The following is a 26,121-nucleotide window of genomic DNA, read 5'->3' on the forward strand; positions in this document are numbered from 1 at the left end:
TTTTGTTGATGTTCATCTTATATCCTCCTTTCAGGACACTGTCCATTCTGTTCAACTGCTCTTCCAGGTCATTCGCTGTCCCTGACAGAATTACAATGTCATCAGCGAACCTCAAAGTTTTTATTTCTTCTCCATGAATTTTAATTCCTACTCCTAATTTTTCTTTTGTTTCCTTTACTGCTTGCTCAATATACAGATTGAATAACATCGGGGAGAGGCTACAACCCTGTCTCACTTCCATCCCGACCATTGCTTCCCTTTCATGCCCCTCGACTCTTATAACTGCCATCTGGTTTCTGTACAAATCGTAAATAGATAGAATCCGCAAGAGATTATTCTGGCCAGGTTTATTTAGGAGTGTCCGTCATTATGTGTCGCACTGTCGAGAGTGCCAGAGGAGAAAGGCAGTTCCTCAGAAACCACATGGCCGACTCATATCAATTCCACCAGCCGAAACGCCTTTCCAGAGTGTTGGGATGGACCTTCTCGGATGATTTCCAACTTCTGCTGAGGCAATAGGTGGATTATTGTTTGCACTAATTATGTGGCACCCTATGTCATTACAAAAGCAGTGAAAACATCTGAAGCATTCGAGGTAGCTAAATTCATCGTGAAAGACATTGTATTAAAACACTGCGCCCCAAGGTCGTTAATTACGGATCGAGGGAAAGTTTTTCAATCGAATCTTGTGACAGAGATAACCTGTCGGTGCAATATTACTCATCACATGACGACTGACTACCATCCGCAAACTAACGGGCTTACTGAACGCTTTAATAAGACCTTAGGTGGCATGCAGTTAATGTTCGTCAATGTTGAGCAGAGCAAGTGGGATCAGATGCTACCTTTCGTGACGTTTGCCTACAACACCGCCAAACAAGACACCACAGGATTTACGCCATTTCCCCGGTGCATGGGCGTGAGGCGATTACGACGCTGGTCACTGTGTTTCCGTTCCATCCTGATGATGTAGACGACGACTACATTGGCCAGGTGTTAATCAGAGCTGAGGAAGCTCGGCTGTTAGCTCGACTCCGCACCCTGCAAGCTCAAAAAAACAATCGCCGAAGGTATGACGCGAGCCACCGCCCTGTTGTCTACCAGCCTGGTGACCTCGTCTGGATCTTCACTCTTGTTCGGAAGGTTGGTCTCTCTGAGAAGCTCCTCAGGCGCTAGTTTGGACCTTAATAAGGTTGTAAGACAGTTGTCTGATGTTACTTATGAAGTTGAGGATTTCGACCCTGACACAAGACGACGAAAGATCAGAAAAACGGTCACACACTCCCTTCGAATGAAGCCCTATAAGGATCCTGCAACCCAGGGTAAATTCGAAGCTCCAGCGACAGGCAGCAAGCGGAAAGGTGACGAAGAGCGTAGTGGCAAAAGAAGTTGTAAGAAGATCACCGCCAGGGCAACAATCAGTCATCAGGAGTCGGAGTATGCGGGACAGATGACTCGCTCCCGGACTAGGAGGACATAACACCCAGATGCTGTTCTCTTAACGAGGGAGTATGCGGGACAGATGACTCGCTCCCGGACTAGGAGGACATAACATCCAGATGCTGTTCTCTTAACGAGGGAGCAATGTCGCAAAAGAAGCTGAGTAGCACTGTGTTGTAGTGGTTATGATACTAAACTGTTGCAGGAATGGTCATTAATTCAAAACTCACATGGACTGTACAATTTTGATTTCTATATTCGGTTTGAGTACATTCTAGAAGTATCCACAAATGTCAAGAATCATTGTACTGGAATGTTCTGTATCTGTATATATACTGCATGTGTTCTGGTCGGGGGCAATTCGCTCCACGCTCTTGTATGTGCAAATGCTGAATAAACCTTCGTTAGGTGAAGTTAGTGTTCGTCATTCATCTAATTATACCTTCTTCTATGTGACAATATGACACAAATGCAGGCAAACAACATAGACTTGTATAAATAATTAGATGTCTTAAGGGAGCACAAATCCTCATCAAATGTGTCAGTGCTCATCCTAGATACTAGTACCTCTATCCTAGTTTCTCCTTTTTTGGGTAAAGCAGGGGAGGATATTTTCGCATTTATACAGACAACTTGGTAATAGCCACGAAGCTGGGATATTGGTTGGAGGGACAACTGTTGCATATTGCCAAGGAAAAGGACAGATTGCCACGTACTGTAAAGATGACTCACTGAGTTGCAGACAGGCACAACTAAAAGACAGTTACACATGGGCATTCTGGTCCGAGCTGCCAGAGATAGCAGACATGTGTGTGAGATGTGCTTGCTTGTGTAAATGAATGTATGTGTATTTCCTTTTCTGAAGAAGGCTTTGGCTGAAAGCTAAATGTATAACAGTCTTTTTGCTGTGGCTGTCTGAAACTCTATATGTCATCGTCATGGTGAGTAGTAATCTATCCTTTTCCTTAAACTGTTGATATTCCAACCTGGGGATTTCATTGTTTCATAGCGCCAAGTTAGATTTAGCAGGAGATGGAAAACCACATAGGATGTATCATGTGGAGTTAAGGAATGCTCAAACATTTGAATTATTGAGGGCAGGCTTGTTGTATCGTTATAGGAAGAAGAATAGTTTTAGATTTTACCTGGAGCAATTAAACAATATATCATTTAAAAAAAAGGGTGAGTCTATTGAGAAGTTTGTGGACAGGATTTGAAAGCCTAATGTCAATATGTATGAGCTGATGGAAAGTGATGACACTAGTAAGGTCCAGCTGCAGGAAGCAGAACAGAAAGTGTTAGATGCATTTTTGTGGTGGTTCCCACCTGCTGTATCAGGAAAAGTGTAGGTAGAATTCAGTGAAGACTCAACTGCAGTGATAGGAATGGCAATAGCATTGGAGGAGACAGATGCAGTGGTCCAAGTCTTTGATGAAAGGGGGATTTTTCCCCTTACATCAACTGTTACACATAGGTCACATATGACGAGAATGCTGTCAGCTGCAGAATGAGAAAGATTGCGTCAGGAATCATAACATGACTGCTGACAGAATAAGAGGCATGATGAAAAGGCACACAATGGGAGTAGCAACTCCCATTAAATGGCAATTGAGCACCAGAGATGCTGAGTGTTGCTCCCTGTAAATTTTAGCACAACTGAAACATGTGCAGAGGCAGAATCTCACTTAATTGGCTTATTGGATGGAAAGGAGCATAAAATGTTATTGGACGTAGGAGTACAGGTGTCTGGCAAATAGGCAATGGTTATTGTACAACCTTAGGGTTAGATTTTGTACATGAACATTGTGCTAAAATTGTTCTTGGCAGTGCATAGCACTGATGTATCATAAACCAAACTGTAACCCCATTTATTAAAATTGTATGGATGGCACAAAAGCATACCTGTTTTATTGTGATCACATATATCTCTATAGTCATATGTATATCTAAAAACAAAGATGATGTGACTTACCGAACGAAAGCGCTGGCAGGTCGATAGACACACAAACAAACACAAACGTACACACAAAATTCTAGCTTTTGCAACAAACGGTTGTCTCATCAGGAAAGAGGGAAGGAGAGGGAAAGACGAGAGGAAGTGGGTTTTAAGGGAGAGGGTAAGGAGTCATTCCAATCCCGGGAGCGGAAAGACTTACCTTAGGGGGAAAAAAGGACGGGTATACACTCGCACACACACACATATCCATCCACACATATACACACACAAGCAGACATATTTAAAGACAAAGAGTTTGGGCAGAGATGTCAGTCGAGGTGGAAGTGCAGAGGCAAAGATGATGTTGAATGACAGGTGAGGTATGAGCGGCGGCAACTTGAAATTAGCGGAGATTGAGGCCTGGTGGGTAATGGGAAGAGAGGATATATTGAAGAGCAAGTTCCCATCTCCGGAGTTCGGATAGGTTGGTGTTGGTGGGAAGTATCCAGATAACCCGGACGGTGTAACACTGTGCCAAGATGTGCTGGCCATGCACCAAGGCATGTTTAGCCACAGGGTGATCCTCATTACCAACAAACACTGTCTGCCTGTGTCCATTCATACGAATGGACAGTTTGTTGCAGGTCATTCCCAAATAGAATGCATCACAGTGTAGGCAGGTCAGTTGGTAAATCACGTGGGTGCTTTCACATTTGGCTCTGCCTTTGATCGTGTACACCTTCCGGGTTACAGGACTGGAGTAGGTGGTGGTGGGAGGGTGCATGGGACAGGTTTTACACCGGGGGTGGTTACAAGGATAGGAGCCAGAGGGTAGGGAAGGTGGTTTGGGGATTTCATAGGGATGAACTAACAGGTTACGAAGGTTAGGTGGATGGTGGAAAGACACTCTTGGTGGAGTGGGGACGATTTCATGAATGATGCATCTCATTTCAGGGCAGGATTTAAGGAAGTCGTATCCCTGCTGGAGAGCCACATTCAGAGTCTGGTCCAGTCCCGGAAAGTATCCTATCACAAGTGGGGCACTTTTGTGGTTCTTCTGTGGGGGATTCTGGGTTTGAGGGGATGAGGAAGTGGCTCTGGTTATTTGCTTCTGTACCAGGCCGGGAGGGTAGTTGCGGGATGCGAAAGCTGTTGTCAGGTTGTTGGTGTAATGGTTCAGGGATTCCGGACTGGAGCAGATTCGTTTGCCACGAAGACCTAGGCTGTAGGGAAGGAACCGTTTGATGCGGAATGGGTGGCAGCTGTCATAATGGAGGTACTGTTGCTTGTTGGTGGGTTTGATGTGGACGGACGTGTGAAGCTGGCCATTGGACAGGTGGAGGTCAACGTCAAGGAAAGTGGCATGGGATTTGGAGTAGGACCAGGTGAATCTGATGAAACCAAAGGAGTTGAGGTTGGAGAGGAAATTCTGGAGTTCTTCTTCACTGTGAGTCCAGATCATGAAGATGTCATCAATAAATCTGTACCAAACTTTGGGTTGGCAGACCTGGGTAACCAAGAAGGCTTCCTCTAAGCGACCCATGAATAGGTTGGCATACGAGGGGGCCATCCTGGTACCCATGGCTGTTCCCTTTAATTGTTGGTACGTCTGGCCTTCAAAAGTGAAGAAGTTGTGGGTCAGGATGAAGCTGGCTAAGGTGATGAGGAATGAGGTTTTAGGTAGTGTGGCAGGTGATCGGCGTGAAAGGAAATGCTCCATCGCAGCGAGGCCCTGGACGTGCAGAATATTTGTGTATAAGTAAGTGGCATCCATGGTTACAAGGATGGTTTCCGGGGGTAACAGATTGGGTAAGGATTCCAGGCATTCGAGAAAGTGGTTGGTGTCTTTGATGAAGGATGGGAGACTGCATGTAATGGGTTGAAGGTGTTGATCTACGTAGCCGGCCGCGGTGGTCTAGCGGTTCTCGGCGCGTGGTCCGGAACCGCGCGACTGCTACGGTCGCAGGTTCGAATCCTGCCTCGGGCATGGATGTGTGTGATGTCCTTAGGTTAGTTAGGATTAAGTAGTTCTAAGTTCTAGAGGACTGATGACCACAGATGTTAAGTCCCATAGTGCTCAGAACCATTTGAACCATTTTTTTTATCTACATAGGCAGAACGTATCTCTGCCTACGTAGATCAACACCTTCAACACATTACATGCAGTCTCCCATCCTTCATCAAAGACACTAACAACTTTCTCGAACGCCTGGAATCCTTACCCAATCTGTTATCCCCGGAAACCATCCTTGTAACCATTGATGCCACTTACTTATACACAAATATTCCGCACGTCCAGGGCCTCGCTGCGATGGAGCATTTTCTTTCACGCCGATCACCTGCCACACTACCTAAAACCTCATTCCTCATCACCTTAGCCAGCTTCATCCTGACCCACAACTTCTTCACTTTTGAAGGCCAGACATACCAACAATTAAAGGGAACAGCCATGGGTACCAGGATGGCCCCCTCGTATGCCAACCTATTCATGGGTCGCTTAGAGGAAGCCTTCTTGGTTACCCAGGCCTGCCAACCCAAAGTTTGGTACAGATTTATTGATGACATCTTGATGATCTGGACTCACAGTGAAGAAGAACTCCAGAATTTCCTCTCCAACCTCAACTCCTTTGGTTCCATCAGATTCACCTGGTCCTACTCCAAATCCCATGCCACTTTCCTTGACGTTGACCTCCACCTGTCCAATAGCCAGTTTCACACATCCGTCCACATCAAACCCACCAACAAGCAACAGTACCTCCATTATGACAGCTGCCACCCATTCCACATCAAACGGTCCCTTCCCTACAGCCTAGGTCTTCGTGGCAAACGAATCTGCTCCAGTCCGGAATCCCTGAACCATTACACCAACAACCTGACAACAGCTTTCGCATCCCGCAACTACCCTCCCGACCTGGTACAGAAGCAAATAACCAGAGCCACTTCCTCATCCCCTCAAACCCAGAATCCCCCACAGAAGAACCACAAAAGTGCCCCACTTGTGACAGGATACTTTCCGGGACTGGACCAGACTCTGAATGTGACTCTCCAGCAGGGATACGACTTCCTCAAATCCTGCCCTGAAATGAGATCCAACCTTCATGAAATCCTCCCCACTCCACCAAGAGTGTCTTTCCGCTGTCCACCTAACCTTCATAACCTGTTAGTTCATCCCTATGAAATCCCCAAACCACCTTCCCTACCCTCTGGCTCCTATCCTTGTAACCACCCCCGGTGTAAAACCTGTCCCATGCACCCTCCCACCACCACCTACTCCAGTCCTGTAACCCGGAAGGTGTACACGATCAAAGGCAGAGCCAAATGTGAAAGCACCCACGTGATTTACCAACTGACCTGCCTACACTGTGACGCATTCTATGTGGGAATGACCAGCAACAAACTGTCCATTCACATGAATGGACACAGGCAGACAGTGCTTGTTGGTAATGAGGATCACCCTGTGGCTAAACATACCTTGGTGCACAGCCAGCACATCTTGGCACAGTGTTACACCGTCCGGGTTATCTGGATACTTCCCCCCAACACCAACCTATCCGAACTCCGGAGATGGGAACTTGCTCTTCAATATATCCTCTCTTCCCGTTATCCACCAGGCCTCAATCTCCGCTAATTTCAAGTTGCCGCCGCTCATACCTCACCTGTCATTCAACATCATCTTTGCCTCTGCACTTCCACCTCGACTGACATCTCTGCCCAAACTCTTTGTCTTTAAATATGTCTGCTTGTGTGTGTATATGTGTGGATGGATATGTGTGTGTGTGCGAGTGTATACCCGTCCTTTTTTCCCCCTAAGGTAAGTCTTTCCGCTCCCGGGATTGGAATGACTCCTTACCCTCTCCCTTAAAACCCACTTCCTCTCGTCTTTCCCTCTCCTTCCCTCTTTCCTGATGAAGCAACCATTTGTTGCAAAAGCTAGAATTTTGTGTGTACGTTTGTGTTTGTTTGTGTGTCTATCGACCTGCCAGCGCTTTCGTTCGGTAAGTCACATCATCTTTGTTTTTAGATATATTTTTCCCACGTGGAATGTTTCTCTCTATTATATCTATAGTCATATGATTACAGATGCTTATCTGATCCCAGATATAATGGAAACTTTGAGTAACCTGGGATAGTCCAGGTATTTTTTCCACCATGGGTCTTTAGTGAGGCTATTATCAATTAGAAGTAACACCAGAGGAGTGGCCAAAAAAGAAACTTGTGGTTGCTTCAGAACATTATCAATATTATCATATGTTATTTGGGCTGAAGAATGTGCCAACCACATTTCAGCATTTATTAGACAGAGCTTTCCAGCAGTTAAACCCAAGCCAGAGTATGGTATATTTGGATGCCATAACTCTCTTTGTGAAGGATATGGAAGAAAATGGGGGCAAATTGTTGTCCATGAAGACAAATGCCTCGCCAATATGCTGCCAGTACGGTTGCACTATTAGTCGGAGGATGGCATTCACGTATCATACAGACATTATAGCACCTTCCATGACCACCACCGGCATATGTCGGCAACACAAAATGCGACCTCAAAACACCTCCACCTTGCTGCACTCTCTAGACAGTGTGTCTAAAGCATTCAGACTGACCAGGTTGCCTCCTAACACGTCTCTGACGATTGTCTGGTTGAAGGCATACGTGACAGTCATTGGTGAAAAGAACGTGATGCCAATCCTGAGCAATCCATTTGGCATGTTACTGGTCCGAGCTGCCAGAGATGGCAGACATGTGTGTGAGATGTGCTTGCTTGTGTAAATGAATGTATGTGTATGACCAGCATGTTCTCCAGACATGAACCCTATCGAACATGCCTGGGATAGATTGAAAAGAGCTGTTTATGGACGACATGACCCACCAACCACTCTGAGGGATCTACACCGAATCACCATTGAGGAGCGGGACAATCTGGACCAACAGTGCCTTGATGAACTTGTGGATAGTATGCCATGACGAATACAGGCATGCATCAATGCAAGAGGTTGTGCTTCTGGGTATTAGAGGTACCAATGTGTGCAGCAATCTGGACCACCACCTCTGAAGGTCTCGCTTTAGGGTGGTACAACATGCAATGTGTGGTTTTGATGAGCAACAAAAAGGGCAGAAATGATGTTTATTCCAATTTTCCGGAACTCTTGGAACCGAGGTGATGCAAAACTTCTTTTGGTGTGTGTATTTTGGTGCTTCATTCCAGACCTTCTCTTAAGTTCTTGCAAAATACTGTACCAATTCTCCATTCTTCCCTATTCTGGGGAATTATATGCTGTGAAAAATATGATAACAACATATTCCAATTGTAATGATGACTATTTACATAAAGACTTACTAACTTCACTAATTCATGATAAAATCACTTTGTTTTCTCATTCTCTTTTGGACGTAATGTGCTATGGCTAAGCAAAGTGTTTAAATGGTTGCATGCAGCACATCTAACACTCAGTACAGAGAAGTATCACTTCACACTACAGGAAATATGATATTTAGGACATGTGATTAGTCATGATGGAATCTGGAGAGACCTTAGTGTAGTGAAGGCCACACAGCATTTCCCAGTGCCTCGCAGAAGCTTAAAAAATTATAATAGAAAGTTTTTCCAAAATTCACAGAAATTGCACAAACTCTTACTCATTAATAAAAGGAGTGAAGTATCACTGGATGTCAGAGGGTGGGTATCCTTTTGGTAAATTAATGGAGTCCAGTGGTGATGTTGCAGAACTATGAGAAGGAATTCTTTGTAATAGGATACGAAAAATCATGCACTTGGCTTGTATATTGAGTAAAGAAGTAGATGAAGTGGACCATCTGGTCGCCTGTGCTTATGTATATGCAGTAAATGGAGAAGTTGCTTTATTAACTCTGACATGAAATTGGTGCGCTAATCCAGACTCAGCTTCTCTGTGACACTAAACTTCAATATCCAATTATTTACTATGGCCTGAGCCACTGTGTCAGTTTGCTGATTTGGGATAGCTACCATTTCTATGTGGTGTGAAAAGTAATTTATTACAGTCAGCGCATAATAATTTCCTGCCAGTTTGCCCAAAAGGACACAAGATTTCCATACCAATCATTTCAAACGTCTTACTTGCCTCTGTTAATCTTTGCAGCTGAATATGCTGATGGCTTGACTCAGACCACTGCAAGGATGGCACACAGCTCTTCACATATTGTTCACCATCCTGCTTATGTTTTCTCCGCCAGTACTGTTTGGCCACATGCCAATTCGTGGCTCTTCAATCCCTGTGCCTAGCTAAAACATGATGCCTTTTTCAATATTTCCCTCTACAACATGGTTGGAGCCACAACTTACACTCTGAGTTTTGTTTTCTGAATATAAGACTCCATTGTGTGCAATGAACAGAGGTTGCATTGCAAATAACCCAGTCTTCATCAACTGCTTGTGCTTTCTGCCACTCTGCAGTGGTGTGACCCACTCTTCGTAATACACAAACCTTCTGATTGAGGCCATCGGAAAATACAGAGCTTCATACATGGCATAACATAGATTTGATGCTATTTACATGGTAGCAGGTGATCAAACAGGATGCTTACATATGTGTCACCTGTCAGAGTCATGTTTAGATGTATCAGGGGTCCCATATCACTCCAACTGCACACGCTCCACACCATTACAGAATCTCCACCAGGTTGATCAGTCCCCTGCTGACATGCAGGGTCCATGGATTCATGAGGTTGTCTCCATACCAGTACACGTCCATCTGCTTGATACAATTTGAAACGAGACTCGTCCGACCAGACAACATGTTCCAAGTCATCAACAGTCCAATGTTAGGTGCTGGCAGGTCCAGGCAAGGAGTAGAGCTTTGTGTCATGCAGTCATCAAGGGAACATAAATGGGCCTTTGGCTCCGAAAGCCCATATCGACAACATTTCATTGAATGGTTTGCATGCTGGCACTTGATGGCCCAGCATTGAAATCTGCAGCAGTTTGTGGAAGGGTTGCACTTCTGTCATGTTGAATGATTCTCTTCTGTCATTGTTGGGCCTGTTCTTGCAGGGTCTTTATCTGGCCATAGCGATGTTGGAGATTTGATGTTTTACTGGATTCCTGATATTCATGGTACACTCGTGAAATGGTCGTATTGGAAAATCTCCTCTTCATTGCTACCTCAGAAATGTTGTGTCCCACTGCTCATGCACTGACCATAACACCACGTTCAAACTCACTTAGATCTTGATAGCCTACCATTGTAGCAACAGTAACCAATCTAACAACTGCACCAGACACTTGTTCTCTTATACAGGCATTGTCAACTGCAGCACCATATTCTGCCTGTTTACGTATATCTGTATTTGAATACACATGCCTATACTAATTTTTTTGGTGTGTCAGTGTAGTACACTACTCTGCAAAACTTAAGAACTAGATAAATAAAGTAATATAAGATATTAACAAATGAAAGTGCAGGATCATGTTACCAGAGGACTCCCAGTTATGCACAGAAAGCTGAATGTCATATGGCACAAGGTCAGTGAGACTATAGTACCAAATGCTCTGCAACATGAGGCATTCTGAACAACAGGGACTGCTGCCCAAAGGAGAGGAGGGGGTTGACCACAGTCAACTAAAACAGCAGATGACCCCTAACACTGTGAGATAGGCAAAAAGGTGACCCACATCAAACAACAGATGCAATTGCATCCACATTTAAAAGGACTGCAAGGCATGCAATTTCATGATCCACAGTGGCAAGGCAACTATATGCTGATGGCCTCTCTGCACAATGACCAGTATGCTGTGTTCTGTTGACACCCGCATATCAGTGCACCATTTGTGATGATGCCAAGAGCATAGGGACTGGGCCAATGAAGAGTGGGGTTGTGTACTCTTCTCAGATGAGAGCAGATTCAGTCCAAGTAGTAATCTTGGTGCACCGTCATGTGGCAAGAGGTAGAAGGTGGGAACACGTAATGCACCCAGGAACATTGTCGAACAAGACTGCTTTGGTAGTCCAGGTCATATTGGGTGGAGTGACATAATGCTGCAAGGGCATACTGACCTCCAAACCTTTGAACACCCATAAGTCAGCATTATGGGGACACTGTACTCCCTCCCGATGTACATTCTTTCAGGGTGCATTCAATCCTGAGTTCACTTTTACGGATGACAATGTGCAATGGCATCAAACAATGCAGGTGGAAATGCACAAACAACTATCCAGTAACTGATGGAGGAATGGAATATCCCACCATGAGAACTTCTTACCAACCTTGTAGCCAACATGGGAGCACATTGCAGAGCATGCGTTGCTGTCCATGGTGATCATACACCCTACTAAAAACTGGGTTCTGCCTTTTCTAATGTCCAGGGCACCATCATAAATCACAGTGACTTCTGCATATTTATTGTCTTTCAATAAAAGTATAGTTCTGTTCATCTCACTGTGTATTTCTTGCAGTTTGGTTTTGTACTATTTTGTATAGTGTTTTCTATGCATGGTCCAAGTTTCATCAATCTATGTTACTTGACAGTGACAGATCATACGCAAGTCAATTTCATCCTTAAGTTTTTCACACTACTGTACAAAAGAAGTACGGCTGGGAGTATTATCAGGTAATGGATTTAGATAGAAAATTGGTAGAGGAAGTACCTCACAGCTGGCACAAGGTGTACACTAGAAAAATTGTGTTAGTTATCGTGTACTATGAGTTTTGCACATGGTCTTTTCATGGTACTCCAAACTAGCATGTGACTGTGTGAGATAGTGCTATATCCAGGTGAGCAGGTGCAGACGGATTCCCACAGGACACTCTTACAGTGTAACTGTATGTCCAAAAGACAGAGCCTCACCGAGTATACTAAGTATATGATACATCTGCAGGTACCATCTTAATCTTGGTCCTCACTGGTATAGCCTATGTAGCCTATGGACATTGCACTTTACCTTAACTTTTATTTCTTCACTAGAAATGCAACATCAAAGCAATATTTATAATTATAGCAAAATGAGTCAAACACTTTGTTGACATAATATCAGGACACGATCTTGGAAGCTACTTTTTGTTTCATACAGTTGAAAATTCTGTTGTTGTATTCATTCATGAGTCTTCCTGTGACGTAGTTGTCATTTTTTTTCCATTTTTCATGAATCAAATGTTTTAGCTCAGCTTTACTGCCTTACGATCTAAAAAGCTAGTGCCAGTCACTTAAATGACATAAATATATCTGTTTGTCAATAAATACCTGGTCATTTGCTATTTCACTTCCCTAACAAAATGTAGTGGTCTCTCGTCTGTGTTCCATAGATATTTTGCTCTATTATCTAAATAAAACATGTTCTGAAGACAGCTGAGTGTTACTGAGGCACAACTCTGCGAACAACCCTAGATAATTAAGATGTAGTTGGAAAATCAACACAGATGTTCACTAGCTTAGTTCCTATAAATTGAAAAAAATGCACAGTTGTCTTGACATAATTTATTCTTGTCATTTCAAGGTACTGGGAACATCAAGAGATGACTTTAGCCCAGAGAAGTTAGCCACCTGCTTGAAAGATGCCCTGTTTGGTTACACAGCCTCTGCAGATTTCATAATCTACATTTTGGCCATTCATTCTCATAAGCAATGCCAGGCCATCTGCAGACATTATCATCTGCTGACTGCTCAGGTACTATTAATGTAATTGTACTGTAGTTCTCTAAATTTTGGAAGTATTTCAGCTGTAGCAAAAATAATTATGTATATGTGAGTAGAGTAGTGTAGTTGGTGTGTGTGTGTGTGTGTGTGTGTGTGTGTGTGTGTGTGTGTGTGTGTATGTGTGTGTTATCCCTGAAAAAGAATGTTGTCCAACAGCTAAGCAATTTTCCATTTGTTTTTATGTTCCTCCTCACTGCTCAGCTACTCCTTTACATGGTGAGAGACAAACTATCCTCGTATACAGAGATATTTCATCACACATTTTCCATCACTGTACATGCATGTTCAGAAAAAACAGAACACCTTGAATGACTAGAGATAGGATGTTCATATTAACAGTACATATACATTAGTATGTTGTGCAGAAATGATTAGGATTTCAGTCACCTCAGTTCAACATGTGTCCTGTTGCCTAGTAGGCACAGGGCCCACCATGGATCCTGATAACTTGATCCATGTGTGATGGCATTAATGTGTATAAGGTGTCAATGGCATCCTGTGGCATAGCCATACATGCTGCATTTATTTGGTCCCAAAGTTCACCTATGGTGGTTGGCACTGGGTCTCAGCACTGTTACTGTCTTTTCACCATATCCCACACATTTTCAATTGGCAACAATTTTGGTGATCTGGTAAGCCAGGGCAAAGGGTTGACATCCTGTGACACCAATAAGGAACATGTTCATGCAGTAACATGTGGTCATGCATCATCGTGCTGAAAATGGCATCTTGGTTGTGCAGAAAGGGTATGGCTACAGGTCAAAAGATGTCATTCACATAGGACAGTGTCCTGGACACACAGCAACTGTGATTTGTAGTTGCACCTAATAGCACCCTACACCATAAGGCCTTCAGTTGGTGCTGTATGTCTTGTGTGAATGCAATAACTGTGATGCCACTCCCCCTGTATGTACTGACACAAAATGCAGCCATTGTTTTCAAACAAACAGAACCTGGATTCCTCTGAAAACACTATCTGATGTTATTCCATACACTATTGCCATCTAGCATGTTTCTGCACATTTATCAAAGGTAGGCAGAGAAGTTGATGATGTTCATGTAACCTGTGCTGTTATAAATGGTGACAGACTATCACCTGTGACAGTGTACAATGTGTTCCACCGTTGCGCCACAGCCAAGGAGCATGCAGATCTCTCCTGCAATTGGATGAGGTGTAGGTCTTCTCAGAGGGTGGTCTAGGTGAAGCAACCTGAGCATCTTGTTGTATTCTTTGAGCTTCCATGAACCATTCTGCACAAACCTGTTGCACTGCCGAAACACTACATCCCACAAGGAAAGCAATTTCCAAGATGGATGCATCACATTCTCTCATACCAACAATGCACCCTCTTTCAAACTCACTGATTTAAGAGTATGGTTCATGCATGCATCTGTGAGGCATCTTGCATGTCTGCTCAAGTCATACTGATCCATTACTTTCAGTTTATAGTAACAAAGAGAGGCACAGGCACATTTTACTGGTAGGTGGTGTTGTGATGCAATATCAATGTTGACCTTGAACCCATGGGCTGACATGATTCAAATGCTAGTCATTTCTGCAGAACATACTAATATACATGTCCTGTGAATCTGGATGTCCTATCTCTAGTCATTCAAGGCGCTCTGTTTTTTATGAACGTGAGTGTATAAGTGGATATCTTATGATGTACACAAGGAAGTTGATACAGCCCAATTTTTTTCTTTTCTGCCTTATTTACCTTATTAAAGCTACTGTATACCTTCCAGTAAAGGACCACTACCTAACATCCAAAATATCTTTCCACAAATATATGCATTGAGTAATTTCTTTCTAATTACTAGCAAACATGAAGAATAACTAGTGTGTGAAGCATATACAATATTTAGACAGATTAGAAGTGATTCATACCATATTTGTTGTGTGTCATATGGTAGGAGATTCAAGGAGCTAGCAAAATGTGATATTGCCTAGCATATGCTTATTTGGGCATCACTCTGAGAATCATGTAGGCACGAGCATATTTCGAAGTCTTGGGTGTACTCTTCAGACCACAGTTGACCACTCATAGAGATTATATTTATTTGTCCATGAGACTTTGTTGGTGCATAGAATGTACATAAGATGCTGGAATCATTTAACACAATATTGTTTCTATCATTTTAAAATCATTAATCTCTTATGGTTACACTACTTATCATTGGCACATTATTTGTATTTGTTCAGTGGTTACAATGTCACCATGCTTTCTGTGGATCAGACTGGTACATTATTATTCATGCAATTTTGTCATATGATGACATGGTTGGAGACCATGGCTGTTATTTTACGACAAATGTTGATGGTGTTGAGACAGCAACCAGCCAAAAATTTATTTAAGTTCCTTTATTCAAAAGGTACTGTTACCAGTTTCGAATCATTACAATTCATCTACAGACGGTTTTCATGATTTCATTCATGTGGTGCATCTTTTTACAGATAAATTGTTGTGAAATGTCATTATCCTGGATCCAGAGCCTGAGAAACTTTGTTAGGTGAACTCTATTGACAGCTTTGTTTGACAACTGGATATTTACAGTTTGTGGAACCTTTTTCTTGACATTATGGAAGTTGATTGCAAAATTTTTTCCTTCATTTATGATTAACTTATTGTATATTAACCTTTCTGCTATGCTATCCATAGTCTTTGTTACATTTTTTCATAGTAGCTTTTCTGATTTTGCAGTAATGAGAAAGCTTGTATCATCAGCAAACTGGTAAGTATTTTGATGCTGTATGTTTGTTTGTAGGTCATTTACATATAGGAGGAACAGCACTGACCCCTGTACTAATCCTTGGAGAATGCCATATTTCATTTCTTGGTAATCTGAGTAATGGTTTGTGATTTTGTTGCAGTCAACATGTTTTATTTGCACTATTTGTTTCTGTCCACAGAGGTATGAGCTGACCCTGTCATTCGTTGTGCCTCTGATGCCTAGTTGATTTAATTGCTGAAGGGGCACTTCATGATCTATAGTATCGAATGCTTTTGACAAGTCTAGGTATACACCAATGATATATTCACCACTTTCCACTTTCTGGTAAATTTTGCATAGGATTCATAGATAGTACTGTTGGTTTAGCAGATCTTCCTAAACACATGTTGTGCTGTGGATAGGATTTGATATTTTCCCATAAGGACTGTAAATGTTTTGTGGAAGACCCTCTCTAAAATTTTTGAGAAGCCAGAGAATAGGGCCAACTTCTGCATTTACTTTTTTGTAGATTGGTTTCAATTTTTCAATTTTAGGCAAGAATTGAAAGTCCGTGATGTCAGTGAACTATTGTATAAATATGTTAGTAGTTTTACAATGAGTTCACTACATATTTTCATTCTTTTTTCAAGTATACCACCTACTCCTGAGGACTGTTCGATTTTTAAAGTTTTTATGATGATCAGGATTTCTTCTTCATTTGTCGTGTACAGATAGAATGAGGTAGCAGAGCTGTGATCTTTAGTGTTGATGCTGTTGTATTTTGGTTACTTGGAGTAACCTCACTGATTAGTTGCCCACTTATTTTTGTAAAACAGCTGTTGTAGGTATTTGCTACTTTCCTTGGTTCTGTTATTTTCTCTTCATCTTGACATAGCATGATATTGGCATTTCTGGTAGTGATATTACCTGTCTGTTGTTTCACAACTTTCCACATGGCTTTGGTCTTGTTTCCAACAGACTGAATATATAAGTCATTTGCCTACATTTTTCCTTCCTTGACAACATTTTTAAGTATTGTCTAGTATTTTCTGTAATAAGCATGAAATTCGTTACCTATATGCTATGTCTTCATAATATTGTATAGTTTTCTCTTTTTTCCTTGCTTGAGATCTTTATTCCACTTGTTCTCACCTGTTTCATATGAAGGTCAGATTTTTGCCCTGTATTGTATGCATGTACATCTTCATTTTTAGTAAGATATTTGGGTGTCTATCCATACAATGTTTTATGAAAACTAATGTTTCGTAGATAAAAATGCATGGAAAAGGAAGAACTGACAATTTTTTGAATATGGGTCTGCATGATTTCATATTTTTTACCCCTTCAATAATTCTTAATATTCTCTTTTGCATCCTGAAAAGTTTAATATTTGTTGTTGCATTGTGCCAGACGATTATGCCATACTTAATTACAGAATGCACATAGGAGCAGTATACATTTAACAGGCTGGTTTTGCTGCAACAAGCTTTTAAGATCCTTATCATATAGAAGGTTTTGCTTAGTTTTCTTTGCAAATATTCAATGTGTACCTCCCATTTTGTGTTGTTCTGGAGCCAGAGTCCCAGAAATTGTGTGGTGTTAACAGTTTCAAGAACTCTGTCCCTTGGAGCCAGAGTCCCAGAAATTGGGTGGTGTTAACACTTTCAAAAACTCTGTCCCTAAGTTCTATTTGTATGTTTGGGTGATGTCTTCCTTTTAGATTATAATAGATCAATGCTACTGTCTTTTCTTTGTTTATAATTAGCTTGTTATAGCTGAACCACTGTTCTACGGTGTTCAATGTTTGGACAGTGGAGTCTTTTAGTTTTTCTTCTGTTTTACCACTAATAACAAGGCTTGTATTGTCTGCAAATTGGAGGGTACTTTGGTAATACTTGTTGTACATAAGATCATTGACATAAAGGAGAAACAGAATGTGTCCTAATACTGATCCTTGAGGGATGCCATATTTCACATTTTCATATCCTGAATAGTAGTAGCTGATTTTACATTGCACTTCAACCACCTGTTTGCAACTACTCATCGGATATACCTCTAATTCCTAATTGTTCAAGCTTCTGCAGTAGGGCATTATGGTCAATGATGTCAAAAGCTTTAGATAAATCAAGACATATGCCTATCACAGACTCACTTGCATCCAGTTTAGTATAGATTTCATTAAGAAATTCAAATATTGCACTTTCAGTTGAATAGCCTTTCCTGAAGCCATGCTGTGAGGGAGTGAGAATTTGATTTTTATTTAGGTAATCAGACAATCTCTTATAAAAAAAAATTTTGTGAAATTTTTGAAAATACAGGCAGTAGGGCTAATGGTCTATAATTTGAAACACATTCTGGATTTCCTTTTTTGAGCACTGGTTTCTGTTTTGTTGTTTTTAAGCATGAAGGGAAGGTTCCTGATGTCAGTGAGCCATTGCACAAGTGTGTCAAGGGTTCAGCTAAGGCAAGACAGCATTTTTTAATAATTGCATCTGGTATTCCATCAATTCCACATGAGTGCCCTGTTTTCAAGGTTTTTATAACTGATTAAATTTCTTCAGTATTTGTGGGTGAAAGGAACAATGATGTAGACACATTTCTCATGCTATTGGATGATGGAGGTGATATTTGTTGTGTTCTTCCAGTCCACTCACCAACTGTTCGCTTACGTTTGCAAAATATTTGTTGAAGGTCCCCTGCAATTTTTGTTGGGCAAGAAATCATTTGGCCTTCATAACATAAGTTTCACTTGTTTGATTTTTTATAACTTCCCGTATAGCTTTAGATTTTTTTTTAATTTTCAATGTATCTATCATTTGCCATTGTTTTATCTTTCCTTACAACATTTTTTAAGGATTGTCTTATAATTCTTCAGTTACAAATGAAATTCATGAGGCATGTTCTGTGTCTTTGCTGTATTGTGTAATCTTCTTTTCTCTGCACAAGAGATTCTAATACCTGTTCTAATCCATTTGTTCTTTTTGAAGTTAGGTTGACATATTCAATTTCAAATGCTGGCATCAAATTCTGATCAAAACCATTTGTACCATTCTCACATTATCTTTCCAATAATTTGAAAGTTACAGTTCTGAGAAAAATTTTTTTAAAGTTTTGGGTTACATTTTTTGTAGTTAACTTAAACATATCTCTAGTTAGCGACCCCTGGACCATACAGCAGTCTTTGCAAATCAAAAAGATCTTCCTCCATCTTCTTCTCAGCTTTGGTGGTCCTGCGGCACTCTTTTGCAGGTTTTGTCATTTTCTGCTCTGCTCACTTGATACACTTTTTGTCAGCTTTTGTGGAGAACTTGGAACAGACTAGTTTGATCTTAAGTGCACACACATTCATAATGTGCATAATTCCTGTTAGGCTGTCACTGAAATTATATCTCAACTATTTTTTCCTGCTGTGAATGGTTTTTGGGGTCACTTTTTCACAGATCATATTGTAACTCAATAATGGAGTTTCTGGGAAGCTCGGGATGCACACTGCAATAAAATAGGCATCTTAGAGACCATTTTAAGCAAAAAATACATATTCTGAAATTTTCAAAGACTACCCCTTAAACATATTACTTTACTTATATATATTATGTGAAGGTAACCTTTAATAAAATGTTACTCCACTAATTTAAGCACTAACAGATTGCATGCATTATTCCCTTCCCTCATGTAATGCCATATTTTCTGCCAACGCTCTTCCAAACCCCTTCCTGAAATTAACATTTTGAATTTTAAATCCAAATGTTTAACAAGCCTCTATATTGAGCCTCCATATGGGAAATTATGATGGCAACTCATGTGAGAGACTGTTGCCAGTCTCTCCATCAACTGCACAAACAAAACTTGCCTAATTCTCCTTTGAGTACAAAGGTATAGCAGAGAAGTGGGATGCAGATCCTAAATTGTGATCTTCTAGAGAATATAAAGGGTGGTTGTTTTACTTTGAAACAACTAATATCTCAAGAAAAACACAATGCAAAAAGTACTACATGAAAAACTTAATATTTTCAAACAAGACATCTGCCTGTGCTAATGGACACTCCATAACCCCAACTGCATGGGTGTCAGCTTTTTATTTCCAAATGGAAAAACTTCTTGTTTATTACAGATTTGGATTCTATGCCAAAAATACCTAGGGTTTATTTGAAGCAATGGTAGATGTTGCTGTAATCAAGAGTTATGGCATTATGTGAGATTCAAGGAGACTCAATGAAATCAAGCACCTGATGGTGAGGGGACTCACTGAAAGCAACCCCAAAAGTAACAGAAAACTGTAGTACTTTCAATGTAACTATGTTACATTGAAAGTAACTTATTTAACAGACTTTTAAATGTCCAAAACTAAAAGTTTTACTGTACAAGCAAACTTGCAAAATTAAATTAAATTTTTAATAATAATGTCAACTGTCTAGTTACATTTTTATCAAAAGTATAACGTGGAATCAAATGAGTTAGTTCTTAATTGAAAAAAAAATGGAAAATCTGAAATTTGTGATTTACCACAAACGGGAAAATCTTTCTAGTAAACACTATGTATTTTCTGGCACAGAATCTGAATCTGCAGTAAAGTAGGAGGATTCCCTTTTGAAAATAGAAAGTTGTATCCCCATGTGGGGGAGGGGGTCAGTTTTAGCTCACACAGCTTGGAAGTATTAACTTTCATCATGAACATTTTTTTTTACCACATGTGTTTTTTGGTTTATTTAGTTGTCTCATGTAAAGAAAAACACCCTGTATAACTAGAATTGAGTTTCTATTATTTTAGCAATGCATGTTGATAGTGTTTGCAAGACTTGACAGTACCATCAATTGATGGGTTTGCCTAGCCAAGCCCAAAATCATACAGTTTTTAGAAAGATGTGTAACACATACCTCGATGAAGAATACTAAGGAAAGTATTTTGCAAGATTAAGACCAATGTAAGAGCTCAATAATTTTTATATTAGAAGACATAAGGCAAAAATTTTCAGCATCCTATGCAACTTTTCAGAGGAGAAAAAATGTCATGTGCAAGAACCACAGGTCAAATTTCAGCATCCAGTCGCTACCCATCATGTAATAAGAGAATACATATGCATAGAAAATGGAATTATAACATCCTTGGAGGATGTGCAGGGTGAAACTTACAGGATGCAGGCAGAAATTCACTAATTAACTTACAACCCATATATTTAACCCCTGGAATCACAATGGGTAACATAAATTAATGGCTGTAGGTGAAGAAGAGAGACATCACAATATCAGCACAGCAAAGTTAAAACCTAACAGAACCATTCTCCATCACAGAAGTCAAAATTATTATATTGTTGGCACAAATTTACCAGTCACTGGGCACCAACATCATAACCTTGGAGTTGCATAGGAAATATTGGCATGCAATGGGGGAAATACTTACTAAAATTTATAATGACTTAGCAAAATAAAATTTACCCAAGGTGGTTACTGAAAGGGCAACCATCTTCACACCCTAACACAAACACTCTGACAGTATAAGAGATGCTCACACTTCTGAAAGTGGACTTCAAATCCACATGTGTATACTAAATAATACAATTTGCATGTTGGTCACTGTTCAGAGATGTATCCACTTACAGAGAACTTGCTCACATGGCTTGGGAATCACAGGTCATGGCATGTGTTGCACGTGTAGACAATGAAACAGCCTAAGAAAGAATGAAACCCAGCTATGTAACAGCAATGGTGAACACAATGTGTTTTCGCCAGGTTTTTGTGAACATTTTAGACAGAAGCATTCAGGACACCCATGCCAAGGTAAAAGTAAATAATGCCCTCCCATAACAAATTGCAATTTAACAGCAATGAAACAAGTATACCCATTTTCCACAAGCAAATGCATTTAGCAGCAGACCCACTGCTATGGAAAATTCACTCCGTCTCACTGGGTTTCTCCTTTTGAGGGATTAAGACCATTGTCTATGTGTATGCAGATGATGTGTCATTAGTAAAAATGTCAAAGACTTAGCAGATATTGAGAAGATTGTCTAAGATTACAGATAAGATAGTGTGGCACAGCTCAACATGAAGAAATCAGTAGTAATGGCACTGGGAAGGAATCACAATGACACAGCCTCCCAGTGGCTGCCTCAAGTAACCGAACGGAAGCAGCTAGGGCTCTAAACCAACCCGCAATTACAAATTAAATGGTTCACCACTTGCAAGGATAGCACAGATCTAGCAGGGATCATGGAAAACAAATTGAAGGCAATGGATGAGATAAATGAGGCATTCTGCATTAATAGATATGTATTTAGAAAGTCTATATCACTCATTGGCCCACTGAAAAGCAGTTTCTTTGAAGAGCATATAAAATTCTTACAGCAATAGTGGACACCATCACAAATCAGTTGTTCCTCTAGGCCTGTGGTTCACGAAGTGTGCACCAGGATGCACTGGTGTGCCCTAGAACACTTATAGGTGCACCCTGTAATATTTTAGGAAAACATATGGGCAAATATAAAAGAACGTATAGCTACTCAATTTTATCTATTTCATGACGGGTTGGATACGGAATGAGTCCTTAAGTTTTTTTTTTAAGAGTTCAGTTTAGTCAAGGAAATAAAGTGACTTATTCTCCTTGTAGTGTCGACAGTGTTCGGAACATTTCTTCCATTGCTGTTGATCTTAGCTACCTAACAGTAGCGACTGTTTCAGAAGTGGGCAAAGATATTTCAAAATAATGAGTAATGATAAAGCCATCGCTGGCCCATCAATGTCATCCCTTGTACCATGAAGAATTGTAAGGAATTCTAGGGAAAGTGTAATTCACAGTGGGACGAGAAAAATAATTATTCGGGTGGCAGAATGCTGCGGTCTGTAGTGACAGACATTTCTACAACCATAACAATGCGCAGTCGTGGGAGTGATTAATTCTAATAATGAATGTTGCTGTATTTATAAATGTAACACTTTATCCATGATAAAGTTTGGTGTGACCAACACAGTTACTTATTTGATATGTTGTAAACAACTTGCAGTCCAAGACTGCAATGTTTCTTACAACATAATGCTTCATGGTCATTCATAATTAACAAATGCCTCAAGTGCCATTTTCTTCAACTTCTTGCACTAGAACTGCCTTACAACAGCCTTACCTTTATTCCACAATTTTTGATAGAAATAATGCACTTTTAGTAAACCGTTTTTACTTTTGTATGTAAAATATAACTATCTTTGTCACTGGTCGGTACCAGGTGCAGAGGCATCCACAGATGACTAGCATTGGTCATGAAATTTTCCAAACCATCCCCCTTCTCACCACCATTTGCCCTGTAGGCACCTTGCAAATTATTTTTGCATAACTCATTCCGTGCCTTCTTTCCGTAACCAAATGGTATGAAACTTGTGTTTGTAAATAAACATTGTGTTAATCGACAGTGTTGTCGAGCATTAATCGATTTCTGGTCAGATCCCAAAGTTCAGAATCAGGAGAAAACATTGAAAAAATATTTGATGACTGACGGATTTTTCTGATGGAAGCTCTTACATATGTTATCTGATCATGTCGTGCTTTTGTTTCACAATTGATTTACCTACGGACATTTTTCTTTTATGATTGTAGTCATGCTAAAATTGAGCCTTTTGCGCTGTGCATGTGATCAGAACTTGTCCATAAAACTTGGAAGGTTTCATATCGTTCCCAATGATTGCGAACCTATTCCACCTAACCCCTAGTGGCACTGCAACAGCACATAGGAAGTGAATTGCATATTATTATTATTGGCCATTATGACCTATTTAGGTACTGTGACAGTGTATCAAAAAATTATAAATAACATCTGCAACCAGTAATTTTTTAATAGTATTTTATTGAGAATGCATACCTTTCTGTTGTCAATAAAATATTATTGAAAAGCAGAACTGACGGAGGAAATTATCTATGAGAGCTGCTTATTGTTTGACCTCAAGCTGTCCATGACTAAAAGAGTTTCATTTCATGTTGTTTGCTACAGATGAGTAGCATATGTGAACATGATTTTCATTGTTCATAAAGCCTTGCTACTTCTTAGCATCATTTCGACTGCTGTTTAGTGATTCAGCAGATTCATGACAGAAGCTACCAGCTAGGTTAATAGAACTTGAAAATTATCATTGGCAGTACTGTTAACCCATGGAGACACAAAAATCCAGACCTGGAAGGAAAACGCGTTTCCATTGTTGTGCGCTTGACATTATTGCAGAGCTTTCAGGTGATATGTCAGTGGGGTGCTGTTAGCATATGTGGGGCTCATGTTTTGTGTACAGCATATTGCTTATTTTCAAAGCACTAGAAGTGAATCTTATTCGCAAAATACAATCGAATAATATGGACAAATTTATGAAAAACGAGCATGCCATCTAAGAATCCGATTCTGAAAGTGAACAAACGCTAAGTGCAAGTAAAAAAGCAAAGCAGTGGCCTACTCATATGTACAATGAAAGCTTCTTAAGCTATGGTTTCACTTGGGCTGAGAATCCTTTCCCACTATGCTTAGTGTGTGGGTATAAAATGGTAAATGAATCTTTGCTTCCTAGTAAACTGAGCAAACATTTTAAAATAATGCATTCACATTTGCAAGATAAACCTGTAAGCAGTTTCAAGAGATTGTCTGAACAGCAAACAAGGGCAGTAAATTCTTTTAAAAGTGTAATGTTTGTTTTTGATAAAGCTCTGATCACTTTCTAACAAGTCTCTGATCTAATAGCAAAGAGTATGAAAGCTCATACTATAGGTGAGTCACTTATTTTCCCTACTTGCAAAAAAATGGTCATGCCAATTCTAGGAAATGAAGCAGATATGAAAATAAGCAAGATTTCTTTGTCAAATGATACAGTTCACAGGTGTATTGTAAGAATGTCTACTGATATTGAGGAAAATGTATGCAGTAATAAACTCAAGCACTCAAACTTTGCATTGGAAGTTGATGAATCAGCAGACATTACCAACCAATCTTAACTCTTAGCATTTGTCCATTTCATTAATCAAGATCAAATAGTAAATCAGTTTCTTTTTTGCAAAAAATTAAGTGTATCTACTAAAGATTAGGACGTTTTCAAATTTTTAAATTATTATCTTAATAAGTGGTAGTTAGCATGGAAGTCATGTGTAGGCATTTGTACAGATGGCGCCCCTTCAATGGCAGGCTGTGTTAAAGACCTTATTTCTTTTATACAAAAACAAAATGAAGATGTTATCATAACTCATTGCTTTCTTCATAGGGACCCCTTAATAGTTAAAACATTGGGAGAAAAATTGAGAGAAGTCTTAGAACAAGTTGTTCAGATGGTAAATTTTATTAAAACAAGACCTGTCAAAACCTGTTTATTCGAAAAACTTTGTACTGATATGGAGTCAGAACAATGATGGTTGCTTTCACACACAGATGTCAGGTGGTCATCAAGGGAGAAAGTGCCAGAGCGACACAAACATCCTGATTATTCCACATGTCAAGATCTCGCCGGGAAAGCCTGAAGAGTTACAAGGGAAAAAGTACTTACTCATGTGCATGAGCTATGACAAGAACTTCTTGTGTTTTTAGAAAAAATGATACATTTACATTTTTGCAACCTCAGTGCGAATTTTGGATTGCCAGATTGCAGTATTTGGCTGATATATTTCAGCAGTTCAATATTTTAAACCCTGGCATGCAAGGGGAAGAAGAAAGTATCCTCAGATCCACCAACAAAATTAAAGCATTTCACAGAAAACTACAAATACGGAAAAGAGAAGCTGTTCAAGGTAACATGGAAATGTTCCCATTGGTAAGGAGCAAGTGCATAAATGAAATACTTCCAATAGTAGTACATCATTTAATAAGTTTAGAAGAGAAACTGAGTTCATATTTTCCATCCCTCAACACTGAACAGTATGATTGGATTCAAAACCCATTCATGGAAACTTCAGTTGATTTCGGCTTAACATTAACAGAAGAAGAAGAACTGGCAGTTATATCTACTGATCATGGACTGATGATTAAGCATAAGGAATTCTCTCTTGAAGCCTTTTGGATTTCTATAAAAGAAGGATATTTGTCAATATCTATAAAGGTTTTGAACATATTACTTCAATTTTCAATGTCATATTTATGTGAATTAGGATTTTCTGCCCTCACCACAATTGAATGTAAAAACAGAGGAACTCTTCAATACATTGACAAGGAAATGAGAGTTTGTCTTTCAAATACATCTTCAAACACTGAAGAAATTGTGAGGACTCATCAACCTCATGTTTCTCATAAACACTAGAAAGAGTAGACATGAGTTACATTTCATTTGCAATGCATTATTACTTTTCTCTATAATTTGAATTAATTGTTAGTTTTATTGCATTATTTCATTTCAATATGTTTTACTTAACAGTTTCTCTTGC

The 26,121-nt window shown here is 40.1% G+C and overlaps 1 protein-coding gene across 1 annotated transcript in view; it reads left to right on the forward strand.

Moving 5' to 3' along the window:
• The window catches only part of LOC126471375 (annexin A3-like), a 267,681-nt gene that overhangs the window by 95,586 nt on the left and 145,974 nt on the right, over positions 1–26,121 (forward strand). Inside the window, exon 2 of the mRNA XM_050099496.1 lies at positions 12,841–13,011. Within this exon, the coding sequence (XP_049955453.1) occupies positions 12,841–13,011 (171 nt within the window). The remainder of the gene's footprint in view (positions 1–12,840; positions 13,012–26,121) is intronic.

The sequence above is a fragment of the Schistocerca serialis genome, chromosome 3 (assembly GCF_023864345.2).
Source record: "Schistocerca serialis cubense isolate TAMUIC-IGC-003099 chromosome 3, iqSchSeri2.2, whole genome shotgun sequence".
NCBI lineage: Eukaryota > Metazoa > Arthropoda > Insecta > Orthoptera > Acrididae > Schistocerca > Schistocerca serialis.